At 41.2% G+C, this 19296-nt stretch overlaps 1 protein-coding gene across 1 annotated transcript in view; it reads right to left on the bottom strand.

The window, feature by feature from the left end:
- Nbas (NBAS subunit of NRZ tethering complex) overlaps window positions 1-19296 on the bottom strand; it is a 302722-nt gene that overhangs the window by 72045 nt on the left and 211381 nt on the right. The window contains exon 44 of the mRNA XM_051143481.1: window positions 18943-19277. Within this exon, the coding sequence (XP_050999438.1) occupies window positions 18943-19277 (335 nt within the window). The remainder of the gene's footprint in view (window positions 1-18942; window positions 19278-19296) is intronic.

Genomic DNA, 19296 nt, shown 5'->3' with positions numbered 1-19296 from the left:
GAAGACATGCTTTAAAAAGTGAGCATGGCTTGACCTTGTACATAAAGCTGACATTTGGGAAATGGAAGTGACCCAGTTGCTTCCTATGAGTGGAAAACTGGGCTCTATGGTTCCCACTGCTAAACAGCAAGAATATAAAATATTAGGAAGACAAGAGAAAAATGTATTTTACTCATATATTCTCATCATCAGTTAATTTGAAATTGAATACAATTTATTTGTCTACCACTGGGTACATAGTCTTTCATTTATGAGTCCACCCTACTCTTTCCCTGTCTTCCTCCTCCATTTTCATGTTTACAACACAGAACATGTGCTAGGCCTGGCCTTGGCACATGGGGATGCTAATGGAAAGCCAAGATAAAGTTAAATATTTAGAAAAAGGACTGGAATATAAATGAAGTATGTAGATAGCAAAGCAGAAAAGTCTGCCTTAGGAAAACAGAAGTCTATAACAAGGAGGCAACAGCTGACCTAGGACTTCGTGAGTACCAATAGCGCAGGGGAGAACAAACAGAGGGGATGACTTTTGGGCAAAGAAGAAGCTTAAAAAATTAAACAAAGACTAGTATAAAGAGAATGGTCTACGGTCATAACTCCCAATGTTTTATTAAACTCTAAAACACCTCAGGGATATACTAAACTCTCAACAAAAACAGTGGCTCATTTTCGAAGGAGTCGCCTAGGTGCAGAAATGGATAAAGAGGAGTAGCTGGCAACACACTGAGAAAAATAGGGGAATAGGTTTTAAAACTATAAAATATCCCAAAGTTTGATCCTCAAAGTTAAATAGTATTCCTCCCCCAGTCTCGATTACATACTATAAAAGTGAGGTAGCGAGGTTGCGGGGGGGGGGGGCAGGGGGGGGAATGCTGGACAACTGATAGTTTCTATTAGGCCAGTGGCTTCAAACTAGAAAACATGTGCTCCCAGAACACACTCAAAACAAATATAAATTATAAATTAACCAATGCTATAATCTAGCAATAAGTGATAATCAACCAATGACTCATGAACTGATATTTAATCACCACCCATCTCCTGAGATATACACTTGGAATATCAGTTTATTTTCATGTTACATATTTAACAACAAAAATTTAGCTTACCTCTATTGTACTTATCAAATAATTATAAGTAAAGTAGTAAGTTAACACAGAATTTGAAAGAAAACGTTGGAAAGTAAAGGTCTGAGGAATTTTCCAAGTTAAGTTCTGTTGAGATAATCATTTCTCATACAGAATGCAGACTTTTAAGAATCAACATGCTGCACCATGATAAAATCCTATTAAAGTAAAAACTGCAAAACTGTTAGCACAAAATGACAATATAAACTCTTGTTCCAATACAATAGCCCCAAACCTAGCATGGCTTCTGAAGTTTAAGGCCCTCTCCCAAGAAGGGCCCTTTAAAAGGTCTAATGACAAATAATAAATAAATAAATAAATAAATAAATAAATAAATAAATAAATAAATAAACAGTCTGATGACAAGCTCAAAGCTTCTAGGGCAATATCCTGTTGTTACAGCCATCACCTCATGATAGGCTCATGTGGCCCTCAAATCTCAAGAGTGGCTCCTTAAAATTGTCCTCTCTCTGCAGTTTTAAGTCTTCTAGCACTCAGAGCCTTCTTAGAGAACAAGCTGCTTCTCTGAATCACGCAAAGAGGCAGCTCTCACTTGCTGGCAGTCACATGGGAAGGAAGGGCCTGACACCACTCAGGGGGAGCAGCTACTTACTGTAAAAGACACAGAAGTTTGTTTCTAATTGACAAATCCAGATGCTGCAGTCCCTCTCTCCTTGGCCCCCAATATACTTTGGTACCCCTCCTTCAGCCCAAAGCAGCATTTGAAAACTCTTCCACATATTGTCCGCACAAAATGGAGCTCAATTTACTCGGTCCTCTCCCTTCTCAGTTGTTATTACCAAGTAGAATCTCTCTTTCCCTCTTTTATTCACATTCCAGCATCATTTCACTTTGAAGAACTGGACAGTCTGAGAAGAAGAGGGGAGCTCTGCGCTACGCATTTCTCCTTGTACTCGTGAAGGGATAGGGAGACCCCAAATTTCTGTTTATTATACTGTATAACATTTCAATGGAGAATTCATTATTTAAAACATGTTTAATTTACTCCCTCCTTTGTAATCAGTTCTAATTAGGATAAAAATATTAAACACCCAGTACAGGAGAAGTAAGCAAGCTGTCTTGGGATCTCTTAGGTTCATAGAAAAGAGGGTTCGGGGCCGCTGCCTTGGAGTCTGTGTGACCTATGTAGGAATCAGCTAAGCCTAACTTCAGAAACATCTATTCCTGGGCACAGAGTGTCATGCCTAGGTGGGAAAGGCAGTGGCAAAGTTAAAGAAAACCTATATTTATTATAAACTTCTCTTGGATAATTTTAGTAAGAATCAAGTGTGTAAACCACTATGTAAAGCTCTGGGGACCCAAGTCTCTGAGTGACTCAAATGATTTGCCAATGGCAAATGTGGGAGATGGGAGAGGCCACTCTGGAACCTGAGGGAAGTCTGGACGGGATGGGTGGGGTGAAGGAAGAAGCCTGGCAAATGTGAAAGAACTGAAGGATACATTATGCTATTCCTGTGGAATGTTTTGTTACTCAACTGCTTGCCAGTCAGCAGCTTCAAATATTTTTGCTCAATGCCCAGAACAAAAAAGCCTGTATATCAAAATTCAGTTAGCAAGTCCACATATATCCAGAAATACATATATATATTAAAAGCAAATAAAACTTTGATGAAGCAAGCATACAACCTCTAAGATGGTGCAATCCGATACCTCTTGTTCTAAGCTCCAGTCTATGTTCTGTTTTTTCTCGATGCTTACAACAATGCTGTAACCTAATTACAAGACCCACCAGTACATTATAATGCATAATTTTACAACACTTGTAACTTGGCTCTGATGGTAGAATAACTCACAAAAGTCAGCAAATATGGGCCTAAAAAGAGACAGCAAGTCACCTCAACTGTCTTTAACTGGCTTGACTCTCAGAAAGCAGCCACTCTCCGCTCTGCCCCTAGTCAGACACCTCACCTCTGTGTGCTGCTACCAAATGCTATATGTGGCTTTAGCTGCAGGGCCTTAGGCCATCAGAGCAGGGTCAAAGCCAAGTCTCCATGCTCAGTACAGCATGTTAGGCACTAATATTAAGTTTTACACACAGACGCACACACGCGCTCGCGCACACACACACACACACACACACACACACACACACACACACACACCATGAAACAGCACATGGCAAGTAAACACTAAGTCAAATGACTGCTTTAATTTGGCAAGTCAAAATTTCAAAGACAAAAAACATAGATGCCTACTGTCACATCCGTGCATGTACTTAAAATGATCACAAGTGTGCTCTTTTGTCTTCATTATCAACTACTTACATGATTAACAAGAATGCAAACCTATTTTTCTTTGCCTTTAGCCTTGTACAGTAACCACAAACACAGGCTGTTCTTCAGCAAAGTACAAATGGCCCCCTACTTTGTTTTACAAATCACATTCAACAATGATTTACAGTAAGCCATCCTGAAGGTTTTCAAGTTTGAGGACCATCTTTACGCCCACGAATGGGACTTGAGGAGTGTTAGAAATGAGGTGACATGAAGCTGCAATCAGTAACATGCTTTCTATTGTTGCTGTGCACACACAGGTTTTAAGAAACACAAAAGCATTCCCTCACACTATCCACTTAGAATTCCTCCAGGAAACACAAGCATGTGAAACGTACTGCAAATTGTGGTGGCTAAATAAGATCATTGAACGTAGAATATTGCTGTTAAAAACCAAGTGTAAATACAAAAATCCAGATATCCCAACTTTAAATTACCACTTATAAACCATCTAATTGGATGCTAGATTTTCAGAACTTAAAATGTGTGTTTTGACTCCACAAGAAGAAGAATAAAGAAAAACCAAGGTGAACTGACAAATATTAAACTTAAGTACTAGATTTTTACTTGTACTGTTTTATTTAATCCTCACAAAAATTGCTCATAGTTCTTGTTCCCCTTGTCACACACACACACACACACACACACACACACACACACACACACACACACACACACACACACACAGTGTCCCGATAAGCTGCCCTGAAGTCTTGTGGAGCTGACTCATTGCTATCACTGGTAGACTGGCTAACAATCCAGACATAAGATAATCAGCATCTGGCAAGCCAAGGGATGCAGGAGATGGTGCAGGGTGACAGCCAGCATAGTGGGACAGCATAGTAGGAACTTTCTACTTGGTACGTGCGTGCGTGCGTGTGTGTGTGTGTGTGTATGTCTGTATTCTCTCACTATATCTCTCTTTGGACATGAATTAGAAAGCTATTAGAGGATGGCATCCTGAGATTATAACCAGCAAAAAGCCTTATGATGAAGTAACCTCACAGACAGCAGAAGAAACATGAGAGACTCCATGGCAGCACATGCTACTGAGATAGCCAATCATGCAGGCCTCCTCACCTCCGGGTCCCATGAGCTGGTAACTTTTCTCACCAGTTAGAGTTAGAACATTTAACTGGAAATTTACTTGTGTCTTGAAACATTCTAAAATTGTTGTACATTCATAAGGCCCCGATATGTACAAGGGAAAAAGTAATCTCAGTAGACGAATTTTTCCAAGGTTGACCTTGAATGGGAATTAAGGTCAGCTGCTTCCAACATGGTGACGCCATTGCAAACTATGGGGGCCCTCTCACCTCTGCAGTCAGTTCAACTCACCTGACTGTAGGGATGCACTGTTAGGTATAAAACTTCCTAGGCAACTCTGGGTCCACTGAGATTTAAACTGATTTGCTCTGTCCTCATGAAAATGGATAAAACTTGACAGCAAGGTACAAGGATCCTTTAGGCTTTTCCATATCATATTTACATGGAAAAGCCCTCATCAGGTAAAGTGGACATAAATGGCTGCATTGTGATTAAGGAGTTTTGCTGAGTAATGCAGCTAACAGTGTTGGGTAGACAGAACAAATTCCCAAAGAGTAGTTTCTAGAAATACAACACAATGCCATGTAGACAGGCGCATGGCTGAACCAGAGTCACAAACACAGATGCTGAGCTCCTCCCTCTCGTCCCATCAAATGCTGTGACAGCCTTCACACTGGGAGCATCTTGTTCTCCATATTGGCACCATCTGTTCCCTTCTCCAATCAGCAGAGTGTTATTCCAATAGTGAAAACCCAGCAGTATCTGCCTCAACGCTCATGTCTAGCCGATCCATCTCCAGGACATGCCCTCTGCTTCCACTTCTAGTGTATCTGTATCCATCTATCTGTAGTCGACTCAAAGAGCCCAGCTATTTCATGCTATATCTGTCTGGAATATTATTTCTCCTGAAGTCTCTCCTGTTGTGGGGCTCGTGACAAGCACACTCGTAGGCAGACACAGGAGCACTACCTCTTCTACAGTGGCACCCTTCCTGAATGTGTCTCAGCCCCCACGGACTCAAGCGCTGACCAGTTCTTTTTTCCTGATGCCACACTTCATTCATTTAACATCTTCATCTACGGAGAGCTGCTACGACCATGAAATAGGTACGTACAAGCTCCTAAGAGCTCAGTTATGACAAGTCTTGCTCATAACCTGACAAAGAAGCTACAATTATCTGGAAGGACAACACGGGCCTTTCTATTACAGATTCCTTCTCTGCATGGGCTGGGGCACATATTCACAAACAGCAACTAGAAGATAAATATGGCTGTAAGTTTGAAAGGTAGTTAAGTGGCAGGAAGGGAGCTTGTGCGGTGAACAAAGAATGAAGCCGTGAGAGGCACGCTCCTGAAGGTTTCGTGCTGAATAGTAAGTGGTGCAGAAAGATGGCACCTGCCAAGGAGAGGCACAGTGTGGGAGGGGTTATTTCCAAACCTCCTGCCCCCTACTGGTCCTTTTCATGTTAAATATGCTTTAATATCAGCTGTGCACTATTCTGAGGAGGTTTATTTATTCCTCTGTCCTTTCAAGGATTTATACCCTATGAATAAAAGCCTCGAAGCTTCCTGTGAAGGAGATGCTGCTCCCTCTCAGATTATTAATGAAGAGAACTTGGGTACAGAAGCCCCACCAGCCCGGCACCTCTTTTGGGGTAGGAGGCATTGTCATTCATGACTGGATGGTGCACATGATCGTAGACCAATTTTCAATTTCTTACTCAATTATCACCTTAGTCAATTTGAAATAATTTCCCAAGAAAAAGCAGAGAATGAGTTTTCAGCATGCTAGTCAGGCCAGCAATTAGGATCACCCCAGATGCACTTTTGTAGTCAAATAGGCAGGCAACGGGAAGAATGCACTGCGAGTCATTGAGGCAGGAGTGGGTGGAAGTCTTACCCTGTCACATCTACCAGTTAACTAAGTGCCCTGGACTTCCCTTTCCTGATGCTACGATGGCACTATTATTTGCTGGGGAATGCCTGGGTCTTGGTCTTGTAGCATCTGCCCCTGAGAAGGAGCTGGAAGAAGACAGTTGTCTCCACTCTTGTGGTGTAGCCTGGGTAGCTAGAGCTCTTGCTCCTCACTGGCTTGGGAGGGCCAGTTCCTTTTTTTTTTTTTTTTTTTTCCTTTTACTAAAATTCATTTTTCCTAATTATAGTTGTCATTCCCTCCATTCCTCTTAGTTCCTCCCTTCTTATCCAGATTTAGCCCATTTCCGTGTCTCTTTAGAAAATAAACAGGCTTCTAAGGGATAATATAAAATGTAGTAAAATGAAACAAAAACTAACATATTGGAATAGGACAAAATAAACAAATAAAAGGAAAAGAGCCCAAGAAACACTCCAAGACACATAAAACAGATACAGACCTAGAGACCTACTCACACCTAGGAATCTCATAAAAACACTAAAGCGGAAGCCATAGTATATATGCAAACAACCTATTGTGTAAAAGAGAAAATAATATAAACAAAATAAAAATAAAAAAAAGAAAGACAAGCCTTGACACAACATTATGAGACAAACTGGGAGGTGGGGAACTTTCATGGGTGGCATTTGAGTTTGTTTTCAACCTGTTGGCCATCAACTGCATGCAGTAGATGCAGCCTACTATTTAGAATAGTTTGTTTCTCCAGTGAGACTCCCTTGGAGAAAACTAATTTTTTATTTGCAAGCTGTTAGCAACTGTAGATAGCTTCTGGGTTAGGAACGGGGGCATGTGTCCACTTCTCCGTTCAGCTCGAGGGCCCCTCTGATGCAGATGAGTTCAGGCTCTGTGCACGCTGGGAAGGCCGGTTCTTGGTTACCTTACACATACAAGTCCCAATGCTCAGAATGAATGTAATACCCACAATCCCCCTTTAAGGAAGGAGGCGGGAGCAGCAGGTAGCAAACAGGCCACCTGTTCAGCAACTAAAGTCCTTCATAATATGACCACAGGTGAAATGGTACGCAGCAAAAATCTATTATCCAAAGGCTGACTCATATGATCTATGAAATAGTTGATTACCAGGACTCTGTCCTACATGGCTCTGCAGCAAGGGACAGACAACCAAAATCATTCCTCTTGGGAAAATGTAATATGACTAGTTGTGGGCCAAGGTCAGAGTGAACAGGTTCATGCTTGCTTGTCATGCCCTGTGAGCTCAAAGAGACCACTTTCATTCATTCACACTCTCAGTATGGACACGTTGTCAGTTTCAATAAAAATGCCCCATCAGCTGCGTCACTAGATTGTGGGTTCCTCACCACCTTAAAGAACTGGACTATGACATAATTCGTCAGGGTGGCATTCTCTGCTGGGAACACACTGCTCAGCCTCTGAGCTCGTACTTGTTTGTGTGGTGTGGTTTTTTACAAGGGGAATCTACACAGCACTAGAGGGCCTGGGGCTGGCTCCCAGGAACTCCCACTGGTCCCTTCCAAGGCTCGCCATAGGTAGCCAACTCTAGGAACAGTCTCACCTCAGCTCTGTGTTCTGCATTATTATTCTCAAACAGCCTTGAGTCTCTACAACGTGCATAGCACCTATCAGTTCCAAGTCTGATTCCTAAAACCACAGTGAGAGAAAAGAAGGAATCTATGTGAGTTTACAGACAGACAGCACATGTTTATATACAGCACATATTGCAGAACACACAACTGACTTATGGTCAAGAGTAGGCTTTCAATCATGTACTAGTATCCTTCAGGGTAACTTAATACTCATCTATTTAATATTTAAATCTGTTATTACAGAAGAGTTTTAATTGTTCTACTTCATTATTAGTTATTGTTAATCTATTGCTGTGTTTAGTTTATACATTAAACTATCAGAGGCATATATACACATGAAAAAGACAGCATTGTATAGGGTTCCATAAGCCCTGCAGTTACAGGCATCTGTAAATGGCTTTGCAGTGTTCCCTACTGTACTTAGAAAGCTGCAATTGCCTCCTAAGTGGTTTACTTGCTTCTGCTGTTACCTGCTATAACACCTCCCACATAGAGGCTGAGAGATTCTGTTAAAACATCAGCTTGGATCAACACTCTTCAGTGGCTTCTCATTCATTCAAGCTGGTACCATTTCATCCTTCTTTGACCTCACCTCATGTCCCTATTACTCTTCCCTCATTCCACATGAATACACTGGCCTCCTTTCCCTCAAGTAACCCCAGTGTGTGTTTATAAGTACCATCCTACAGCTTTACTTCACCAAAGTCTTTGCTCAAATGGTACTTGAACAGTGAAATCTTCTGTGGATTTCTTACTTGACAGCAGTCCTGATGCCTTACACTCCTGAATTTCCCCCAGTTTATTCTTTGCTTGTATCCATTACTATTTCACATGTCTGAACGTAATCATTTTATTTTTTAGTTTAGTTTCTATCTCCCCTGGAGTACCTTTCCTAATGCTAGAGATGTCTATTCTGCTCAGTGATATATACCAAGTATTGAGATTGATTCCTGATATGTAGTGGGTATAATTTACTAGTGCATAACAAATTATCCAAATTGGGAAACTTAAAATTCATATTACATAAGAGCTCCTGTGAGTCATGAATCTGAAAATGGCTCAGATTAACAGTCATTTGCCTACTTGATTGGTACAGAAAACATATCTAATCTCATGCTAACCCACATGGTTGCTGGCATCCCTGTTTTAGTCATTGGGCCTCTTCACTAAGCAGCGCAAATATGGCAGCTGGCTTCCCCAATATGAGTAAGTGAAACAGAAGCCTAGTCTTGCTGTACCCTGATTTTTATAAAAGCTCCCCGCACCCTGTCTCTTCAATTCTATTTGTCTGAAGCACATCAGCAAGTTCAACCTACTTTCTAGAATTGGTAACTACACAGGGCTTGAATCCTGATAATCAATGAGCAGAGAGCCGTCTTAGAAGCACCCACACAACATTGCTCAATAAACCATTGTTGAGAGCTAGGGATAGAGCACAGTGATCTCAGGACCTGCATACCATGTACAAAGCCTGGGATTCAAGCTACAGTGTTGCTAAATTATTTGTTTAGTGAATTAACAAATTAAGGAATAATATATACTTGAAAAATGCAAAGGCCAAGCCAAATGGAAAACCAGACTGATTATTCCAAGAACCTACAAATTATGATGATGATAATCTTACTTTTGGCAAATGGAAAAAGGGTAAACAAGATGAAATGCAGTCAATGGCATGTGGCACCTTCCCTAGAAGAGCATCCTACTCTCTAGACCCTTTGAAAGGATTTTTTTTCCCCTCAGGGCTATTTGCATTCAATTATGGCTTAATTTTAGACCAGAAGGATAGTTGAGTGGATGAAGGCACTTGCCAACAAGTCTGATTGCCACGTTTGATGCTGGAACCCAGAGACTGGAGAAAGAACCAACCAGAACCAAGTTGTCATCAGGCCTACACACCATGGCATGTGTGTTTGTCTACACACACGGGAGGGGGTGGCTGGGGGGTACAGGGGAGGGAGGGATGTAGATAGTTCTCTTGTATAATAATAGAGGTTGTATAATACCAGAGAATATACAGTCCTGTTGTATAATAGTGATTGTACTTTTTATTCCTCAGGAATTCTTCTTGCTCCTATCTATTCTATGGTGATGACAGCCATTTTATTCTATGATGTTGACAGTCATACTGGGAAAGAATTCCTGTTTAGATTTGTTTCTCTATGTGTATCTCCTAAGCTGAGTGTTGTATTTCTGTCCAGTAGAGTATGCTTATTAAACTAAATTCTCACCTTCAATAATAAAAGAGTTTGTTCCATAGAAGCATAAGTACTCAATAAAAATGGAATAACAGTGCTTAGGACTATAACACAGAAACTGATGAAGATCAGATTAATGCAGTATAGCTAGCACACTTAAAATTCTAAGATAGTCAGTTTGAGGGTGCACAATCAACAAATACATACCTATAACACAGGCAGCAGTTCATCAAAATGTTCTCTTTTTTGATAGAAACTGATAGGAACCAGAACTGTCCTTCATTTGCTACTCATGTATACAGGGGCCGCAAGAAGTCATGAGCTGCTGGAAGGCAAGGAGCATGGCGACCGTCTGCTCACAGTATCAAGAATGGCAGTGAAGTGGTCCTCCAACCAAATTTCCCAGAAATATTTGGAATGATACTTTCATTCAGAAGTCAGGGGAATCCAACAAAACCAAAGATCAACGGGCATAGGGCATTAATTAAATATTAACAAAAGACTATGATTTAGAGGCCTTGGAAACACTTTACCTCACCCCAGATCTGAGTTCAGAGTTAATGTAAGGGAGCAGCCATTACCATGCAGTCTTCTACGCACTAATGCCACTTTCAGAACTCAAAGGTTTTAAAGCAATTTGTGTTTCTACTTAAGAAATTAGGAATATCAGAAGATTTCAAAGTAATGTCTAATATTCTAGTTTACCTGGCTTGAAATTGAAAATGAATATCAAACTATATCATATTTTTCAGACTATAAGACACACCTGACCATAAGACACACCCAGTTTTTAGTGCAGTAAAACAAGAAAAACAGCAATTGGACCATAAGGTACACCCTAATTGCCCCCTCCCACTTTTTTGGGGGAAAAGTGAGCCTTATAGGCTAAAAAATATGGTCCTTTATTTATTAAAAACAACAGCAAAAACAAAACTAAAGCACAGTCCAACTTCGACAATTTTTTAAGATCTTTACTGGTTTTGGTCTCAAGTTTAATACTTTTACAAAGCCTTAATGTACCTATAAATTCTATTAAAACCTTATTTAATATAGAGCTGGGGGAATTGTAAATATTATTCTCCCAAATGTTGCTATCCTTGATCGCTGGAAATGCATGAGTCCTGAGCAGGAAGACCATCCTGGATCTGTCTAAGCACTTGAGGCTTCAAAACAGAAACTCTCCCAGCTTGGAACAGAGAGCTGTGTGACAGAAGGGCCAGAGGGGCAGTGTTTCTTGTCTCTGAAGATGGAAACTATGGCTATGAAGCAAGGAATAAGGGAAGCCAGCACTAGCTGACATTAGAAGAGGCAAAGATGGATTTCTCTCGAGCATCCAGAAAGCAATGCCATTTTGGTTACTCCTTGATTTTAGCACTCTGAAATGCTAGCCTCACAGCAAAACTATACTGGTATAGACAATATAGATTTGTAATATTTAAACTAATATATTTTGGGGAACATAAAATACAGTGAACAGAGAATATGATCAGCATTGGAACACATATGATGCTGTTTATCTGAAAAATAAAGAACTGGCTATGAGAGCTCTTAGAGAATGATTTTCTCTTCCAGCAGAGACCTGCCACAATGAAGGAGGTAGTGACAGCATTTCTATGTCATAGAAGAAAAAAACTCAACAGGTAGAGATGAACTCCATATAAAGTGAGTAATGACACATCCAATAAATGAATAGATTGCCTCTAAAACTGTGAGCTCCTGTCTAAGGAAAAGCTGGTCATCTGCTGAAGACGTCTGACAGCGAGGGAGATAAGGTGAGAACTGAAATTCTGGCTTAGCTACCAACTTCCTTCTGACTTTGAAGAAATTGCCTAATCTCTGAGCTTGAGCTGACATCTCAATGGAGATCATAACACTTGCACTGAAAGAGTCCTGTGCTGTTTATTGGTGATGCAGTGCCTGGTATACAGTAAGCGGGCTGTAAATGGTAGCCACGGCTCATGCTTCACATAGGACAGATGAGCTCTAAGGTCTCATTTAGTGTCAGTGTGACATTCCTCTGGAAATATGTGTGTGGGAAGCAGCTTCCTTTTTCATTTTCTTCTTTGACCCATAAAGCAGGAAGTTTCCCTTATGGGTCCAAAGAAATCAAATGATGCTTCACTCTTTCCTCCCCCACTTCTCAAGAGAGGATTAACAGCCAATAAGTTACATGGGGAGAAGACAAGGATGCACACATCCAGCCCTGCCCTTTCTACTATAGGACTACCTGGCTGTTACAAGACATTACGCTGCCATTACTTGTGTCTTTTGTTGGCAGTCGTGTATGGCTCAGGGTCCCCAGAGGCTCCAGTGGATGTCTAAAATGCTCGTGTGGTTATTGAACATTTGAAAGTAACTTGTCTGAGTGGACTTACAATTTAAGTACATTCCTCATCTCCACAACTTCAGTTAAAAAGTGATTACAAATTCCCAATCATATCAAACAGCAGTCACCTCTTAGAATGGTAACACAGAGGACAACTTCAATTGTGTTACATTTCCAACTCAGCATGTATCACATGGTAGATCTACTGTAAAACCCTAACTGGATTTGCTACTCTGGCGTATGTGAATAGGAAGGAGGCATCCCTTCCACTAGCATGTGTGAGTGGCAGGCAGGCCTGTGTGCTGGCAGGGCTGGGTGAAAATCTAGCTAGTTCAGGATGAAGAAGGTTGACAGAAGTCAGCCACATTCTGCTCTCCAGTTCTACAAAAAACAATGCTGAAATTGTGAGTAAACTATTTTTATGCATTTGTGCTCTTGCATTTGTGTGGTGCACATAAATATATGTGGCTACACACATATGCAGAAAATAACAAACAAATCTTAGACATTTGAAACTGTGTTTCATGTAAACATCAAAACAAAACTGTGATGGTGAGACTTATTGAAGATGAGAACCTTTAGTAAGGTCCATAAACTATCAAGAGTCCCAAAATTCTTATAAAGTGTAGTATATAAGCTATAAGGCATCCTAAAATTATTTCAAAGATCTTTAAAAATAAATACTGTTTTTATAATTACAGTAGGTATTATTTGCCCATTTCCAATGTGCTGACATTTGTACTCCAAGTGGAAATACAATCATAGATAAAGCTGTGAAGACTTAACAAAACGAACTACACCAAAAATCACTACATCCTATTCTGACATACCACGTAAAAATGTTCTAGAGGACAGAATAGAAGCAATTAACTTAACTTTATTAAATGACAATCACTGTGTGCATGTTAATATTCTGTGTGAAGAAGGGACACATGTGCACTCTATGTACACAGTGTGATCAGGATGATGACTGTGCAGTCATGTGAACTGTGAGCTGATAGAGCCTGAGCTTTGTGAACAAAACTCTTACTTGAAAGAGCAACCGACAAACTACAGATCTATTCAGACCTGAGTATGTGGTAAATATTTTCTTTAAACTGAAAGAGCCTGCCACTTCAAGGGTGTTGTGGCACCAACTGTGGGTTCCTTTCTCCTCCTTTCTCTGGGAGGCTGGGCTGATGATCTGGTCACAGAGTTTTCTTCAGCCTTCTGGAGGCTAGCTGAAGAAGACTCGGTCCTGAGAACCAGTCACAAAGAAGGCCTTCTGGGCCGGGAGGGAGCACTGGGCAGCCAGTTCAGCTGGGTTGAGACAATAAAAATCTGTGTCCCTTCCAAAGGGGAAAGGGAGCCTCTAGCTTGTGAAAGGCAGACTGCACTTGATTAAAATAAAAACAGTCAAGAGTCAAAGAACTAGATTTTAATTCACTAAACTTAATGATAAAACAAAGACAAGGACAGAGAGCTATGGGGAAGAAATGGGGAGTGCGTTCCCAAACCTTCCAGCCTCTGGGGTTTTTTTGGTTTTTGTTTGTTTGTTTGTTTGTTTTGTTATTGTTGTTGGCTTTCTCTTTTAATCAAAAACATACTTTGTTACAGAGTTCTCAAGAAAGGTTCAACTATTTTTTTTTAGCCATAGACTTCAACCAGGTAAAAGTATACAGAAAGGAAGTAGTACCTGGCGCTTCAGCTAACCAGATTTTCCTGAAAGCACAGGCTGAAAGTGACCCTAGAGGACGAGACGAAGTTGGGAGTACCACCACCACATGTGTCCCCAACGCCCCAGTCACTTCTTCCACACTGGACTCTGCAGCACACAGTTTTCATCGCCTATAGGCAGTCATGCTTTTCTCAAGTCACATGTTCAATGCACTGAACAAAAACACCCTCCCAATTTGGAGGACGTTTGCCAACTCTCTATTTAGCCTTTTAACCAATCCAAGCCCGTGAGTCCTACCAATGACAAGCAGCCTCGGCAAGAGCAGCTGGTTTCATCCCTTCTACACGAGCTACCACAGACCTCTGTCAGGACTCCCTAAGCCTCCTCCCAAGCCCACACCCTAGAAAGGTTCCCAGGTCCTTAAAAATAACAAACTGGTATAATTATCCAAACAGGCTGGAAGAGAACTCTCTGAAAGGAATGATCCAGCCAAAAGTTGTCTAATCAAAATGGATATAAAAGAAGCAAAAATAAAGTGAATTATCATTCACTGATACTGTTTTTCATAGCATCAATTAAAATATTGATATAATTCTGAAGAACTTCCTGTTTTGAGCATAGGAGCAACTAAAGGCCCAAAGAAAGGACCTCTAATATTACTAGGTATTAGCAACAGGATTTCAACCCATTTTAGGTGAAGAACTGCCAGCACTTAGGAGAACAGTATCATACACACACCAACTTGAAAGTCAGAATGTCATGACCAAGAAAAGCCTTTACAGAGGCTCTGCAGGTGACACTCCCAGGACACTTGGGGTTGGGGGGGGGTTGTCTCCAGGGCACCTTTGATATGTTTTTCTTCAAAGAGTCAGCTTTTGACACCTTTTGTGCAGGGGTTAGGTTCTGCAATGAACAATCTTTTTAACACATTTGGGTCTGGTGGGCTGTTATCAGCAGGGGGCTCTGCTCACCTATGTCCTCAAAGCTACGGGTACACAAAACTTGTTTTCAATGGTTAGTTAGTTAGTTAGTTAGTTAGTTAGTTAGTTAGTTAGTTAGTTAGTTTTAAGGAAGAGTGCAGCTACCACTCTTAGTCTGACAGCATCTGAGGTGGCGGGGGATCAAGATGTATGTGATGAAAGTCTGGTGCTCATATAATGCATGTAACTTTCTGACACTGCACAAGGCAATGTCTCAACATGTGAATGATCGGCATAGTCTAGCATACCAATATTTCTGAATACCTAGTGCAATGAAATGTTCTTTAGATTCTCCACTGGAACTAATATTTAGAGTATGTCATGCTTGGGTGTGTATCATCAAAATATTCTCCAAAGTAGCAGCCACTGCAACGTCCTCCTCCCATGGTCACATCTGTGTAAGGCTGGCTTTTCTTTATACACTGCAGTCAGAACAAGAGGCTTAAGGCAGAGCTGAGGAGACTGAGCTGCCAGGAACAGGCCTCCCCAGCCTGGGAGGCACTGAGATCCATGCTCCTGGCTGTGGGAGCTGTAGCCCAGGCTGGGGTGTGTTTGGTGATGCAGCCACATTTGATTCATTTCTGCTCTTAAAAGTGACTCTTTCATTCATACTACTGTAAATGTCCTCTAACCTGTAAAAGACCCTTCACCCCAACTCTTGTAATTGCCTGCACACCCATTCTTCTGTAAGGAATCCTAATAAACTTATTGGTTTACCAAACTAGGCCTCTGAGATAGTCTTAATTGCTATTGATGGCTTGGTTTCCTATGTGGGCTGTGTAGATGTTTGCTCACGTCTCCTGAGGAAGTGTCCCTCGCCTGCACTTTCTAATTGCTGAAGTTAACACGGTAGGAGCCATTCTAACCACCTCAGCAAAATAGGTTGCAGGAGACACACATTTCCCCTCAGCATATCCATCACCTCAAATGTCAGGAAAGTTTAGCTGCTCAGTATGACAATGCTATTTGGTAAACATTTTCCCCAGAACATCTGAGAATTCTACTAATGCAAATGTTAATTAAACAACTGTCAGTACAAGCCCAGAAAGCCATTGCTGGCATGTTCACTGTGGATTCAGCACACGATGCAAACACTGGGAAATTCCTGTCTGAATTTTAGTATCGGAACAATTGCTGACTGTCTTGCTAGGCACGCTAGAAAAAGCTTACGCATTCTTTCTAAAAATTTGTTTCTGAATTAATTGTAGGCACAATCCTGAAAACTGCACACTGTGTATGAATAACATACACTCACTTTACATTTTCAGTATCATGTACAAGCTGTGGGAACATCTGGTGTTTTGAAAATTTGAACAAATCCAGTTGTATTCCCTCTTCCAAATGTGTCCTCTAACATGTGCGACTTGGGACTTGTTTCTCATAATTCATTCATTTTCTCTCTCTCTCTCTCTCTGTCTCTCTCTCTGTCTCTGTCTCTCTGTCTCTGTCTCTGTCTCTCTCTCTCTCACTCTCTCTCTATCTGTGTGTGTGTGTGTGTGTGTGTGTGTATGTGTTCAATGGTTTCAAACATGCATTTTATCTAAATGTAATACATTTCTGCTCTAACCAGAAAATGAAAAAAAAAAAAAAAAAAAAACACAATAAAATGGGGGAAATTTTAAAACAGATTTTTAAAAGTAATTGTTTTACTTTTATAATTCTCCTGGTGCACTAGAAAACTCACTCACAAGAACAGTCTATGAAAAACAAATGCTGTGCCTGGATTACACCACCTAAGCTAAAAGAACAACACAATGATTGACTGAATCTTCACTGAGTCGTAAAACCACACACACACACACACACACACACACACACTTTCAAATGGTTCACATCTTGAAGCTGAATGGGGTCTGACTTTCACACGAACTCTGGTGCCCCATTTTTGACCACGTCCTTTTGATGGGGAGGCCTGGCGGCACTCAGAGGAAGGATAGCAGGCTATCAAGAAGAGACTTGATACCCTATGAGCATATACAGGGGGAAGAAGTCCCCCTCAGTCACAGTCATAGGGGAGGAGAGTAGGGAGAAAGCGGGAGGGAGGGAGGAATGGGAGGATACAAGGGATGGGATAACAATTGAGATGTAATATGAATAAATTAATAAAATATTTAAAAAAGAACAGAAGCAAAATGTAGCTCAAGTTTCCACATGAATAAATCACAGCTGAAGAAAGTCCAGTGCTGCCTGCCTGGTCCTACCAAGACAAACATGTTTCTACTTAGAGCACACCATAGTGGACCATTCCCAGATGCACGGAAACTATTTAAAACACTGTGTGGCTTAAGGACGGGCAGAGAATTGCCGTGGAAGGAGGGATCTTCTGTCTTCTTGCTTAGCCTTTGTCTACTCCGTCAGCAGAGCTCAGTTGCAGCTCATGAGCCACATTTTTGACTTTAGACTCCTGGATGGATTGGCTCCTTCCCACACATTACACACTCCCCACCTCTCTCATGTGAACGCAGGCCTGCTGTGGCCATGACCCATGCCAGGCTTCTCAGGGCTGCCCTCTGCAGGCTCTGAGGTCCCAGTGCTCCCTGGTTCTGGGCTGGATCCACTGCCTGTCCCTATGAATTCCTACAGGTAGTAAACTATAATGGCCAGAAAAGGACACATGGCTTCCTTCAGCTCCAACTGTGGCTCCTCATTACCAGTTTTACTTTGCCTCTAAATATTAGGTGACAATAATCTCTCTCTCAAAGACTGTTCATCCTTAGCTTCCTGTGGAAGAGGCAAAGCCTAATAGATTCTTGCAGCTGATAGTAACATGCTAGGTTCATATGAGCCCAAACTTAGGCTCTCCTTAAATATATCTTGCTAGCTTTCCTTTAAAAATCATCCTTATTTCCTTCCTTAAAATGATGGTTATCTCCAAGTTAAAGCAGTGGCTGTAAAATAAAAAATCAAGTTATCATTCAAATTAGGTCAGGGTTATATTAATCAAAAACAAAAAGGTTCTTGGTTGCCCACAATGCAGAGTCTAGTGAATGACTAAAACCTAGTGTTCACCTTTCCCAAACTCCAGATGAATGCCTTTCAGGACTCTGCAAGTCTCCTGCAATAGCAGCGTACTATTAACTATAACAAACCATTTCGGGTAAGGAACTGCATGCACTTGCTGTCCTGGAGGAAGAAAAGGACAGCAGGCAATGTGGCAAAGAAGAGGAAAACACGAATTCAAAGGCAGAGGCTGAGAGTTATTCTAAGAGACACAATGACCTGGACCCAAGCAGTGAGCATCAAACATTTGCGGAGCAGGATTATCTGGGTCGGAGGGTAAAGCTGAGAGAGGACCCTATCACTCACTTTGACTTCAGGTACCTACTGATGAGGTGTGCAGAGCAGGTCTCAGAGTGAAGTCAAAGGGCTCAGATCTAAACACAGAGCACTGGGAACAGAGATATCCCATCGCTATGTTCTACTCTGTGGCACGTTCATGTAAAAAAAAATCCTAAGGGCTCCACCAGAGTCAGAAAAGAGCTCACACTGGATTCTGAGTCAAATTATATAAAAGGTGGAGAATGGTCCTCCTTACACTTCACATTAAAAGAAAAGGGATGATGCATTTACTAAGGCATACCCATGAGTACTATGACAGGTCAAAATGTATACCTAAATTAGGGTAGGTACCTCTTGTTTTCATTATTTCTTTATATATAATAGAAGAAAGGGATTTCTCAATTAAGCTTAGTAAAAAAGAAAGTCAAACATTTTTTTCTAATTTGAGAAAGAAAATAAAAACAAATCTATGGAATGTAAGCAAAGTTTTCATTGTTTCAAAGTACTTTCAATGTACTTTGAACTCCGTTTTTTAGTTACCTTGGATACTGCTTTTGGAGAAAATGTAATTGCATCCACAACAGTGATGAGGTCATCTGGAGAGAGGCGATCAAAGTACTTAAGGCAGATGTCATAGGCATGAAGCCACTCTGGGGAGGACTCCGGAGCCTGCTTGATGAGGTGGGGATCTCCGGTCCAGAACAACTTCTGCAACCAGACAGTATACAGAGAGCTGGGGGAAAGCATCCGCCCATCCTTCTCTGGGATTCTGGGAGCAAGTTTGGAAATAGATAAGACATTCTGACTCGTGAGCACAGGCTCCAGTGCTTCCAGTGTATTCTCACTTTTATCTGTCATCTTCTTATAGTCGAGACCTATGGGAAGAAGAGAAAG

This window comes from Acomys russatus, chromosome 1 (genome assembly GCF_903995435.1).
Source record: "Acomys russatus chromosome 1, mAcoRus1.1, whole genome shotgun sequence".
Classification (NCBI taxonomy): Eukaryota; Metazoa; Chordata; class Mammalia; order Rodentia; family Muridae; genus Acomys; species Acomys russatus.
This window is presented reverse-complemented; position numbering and strand designations above follow the sequence as displayed.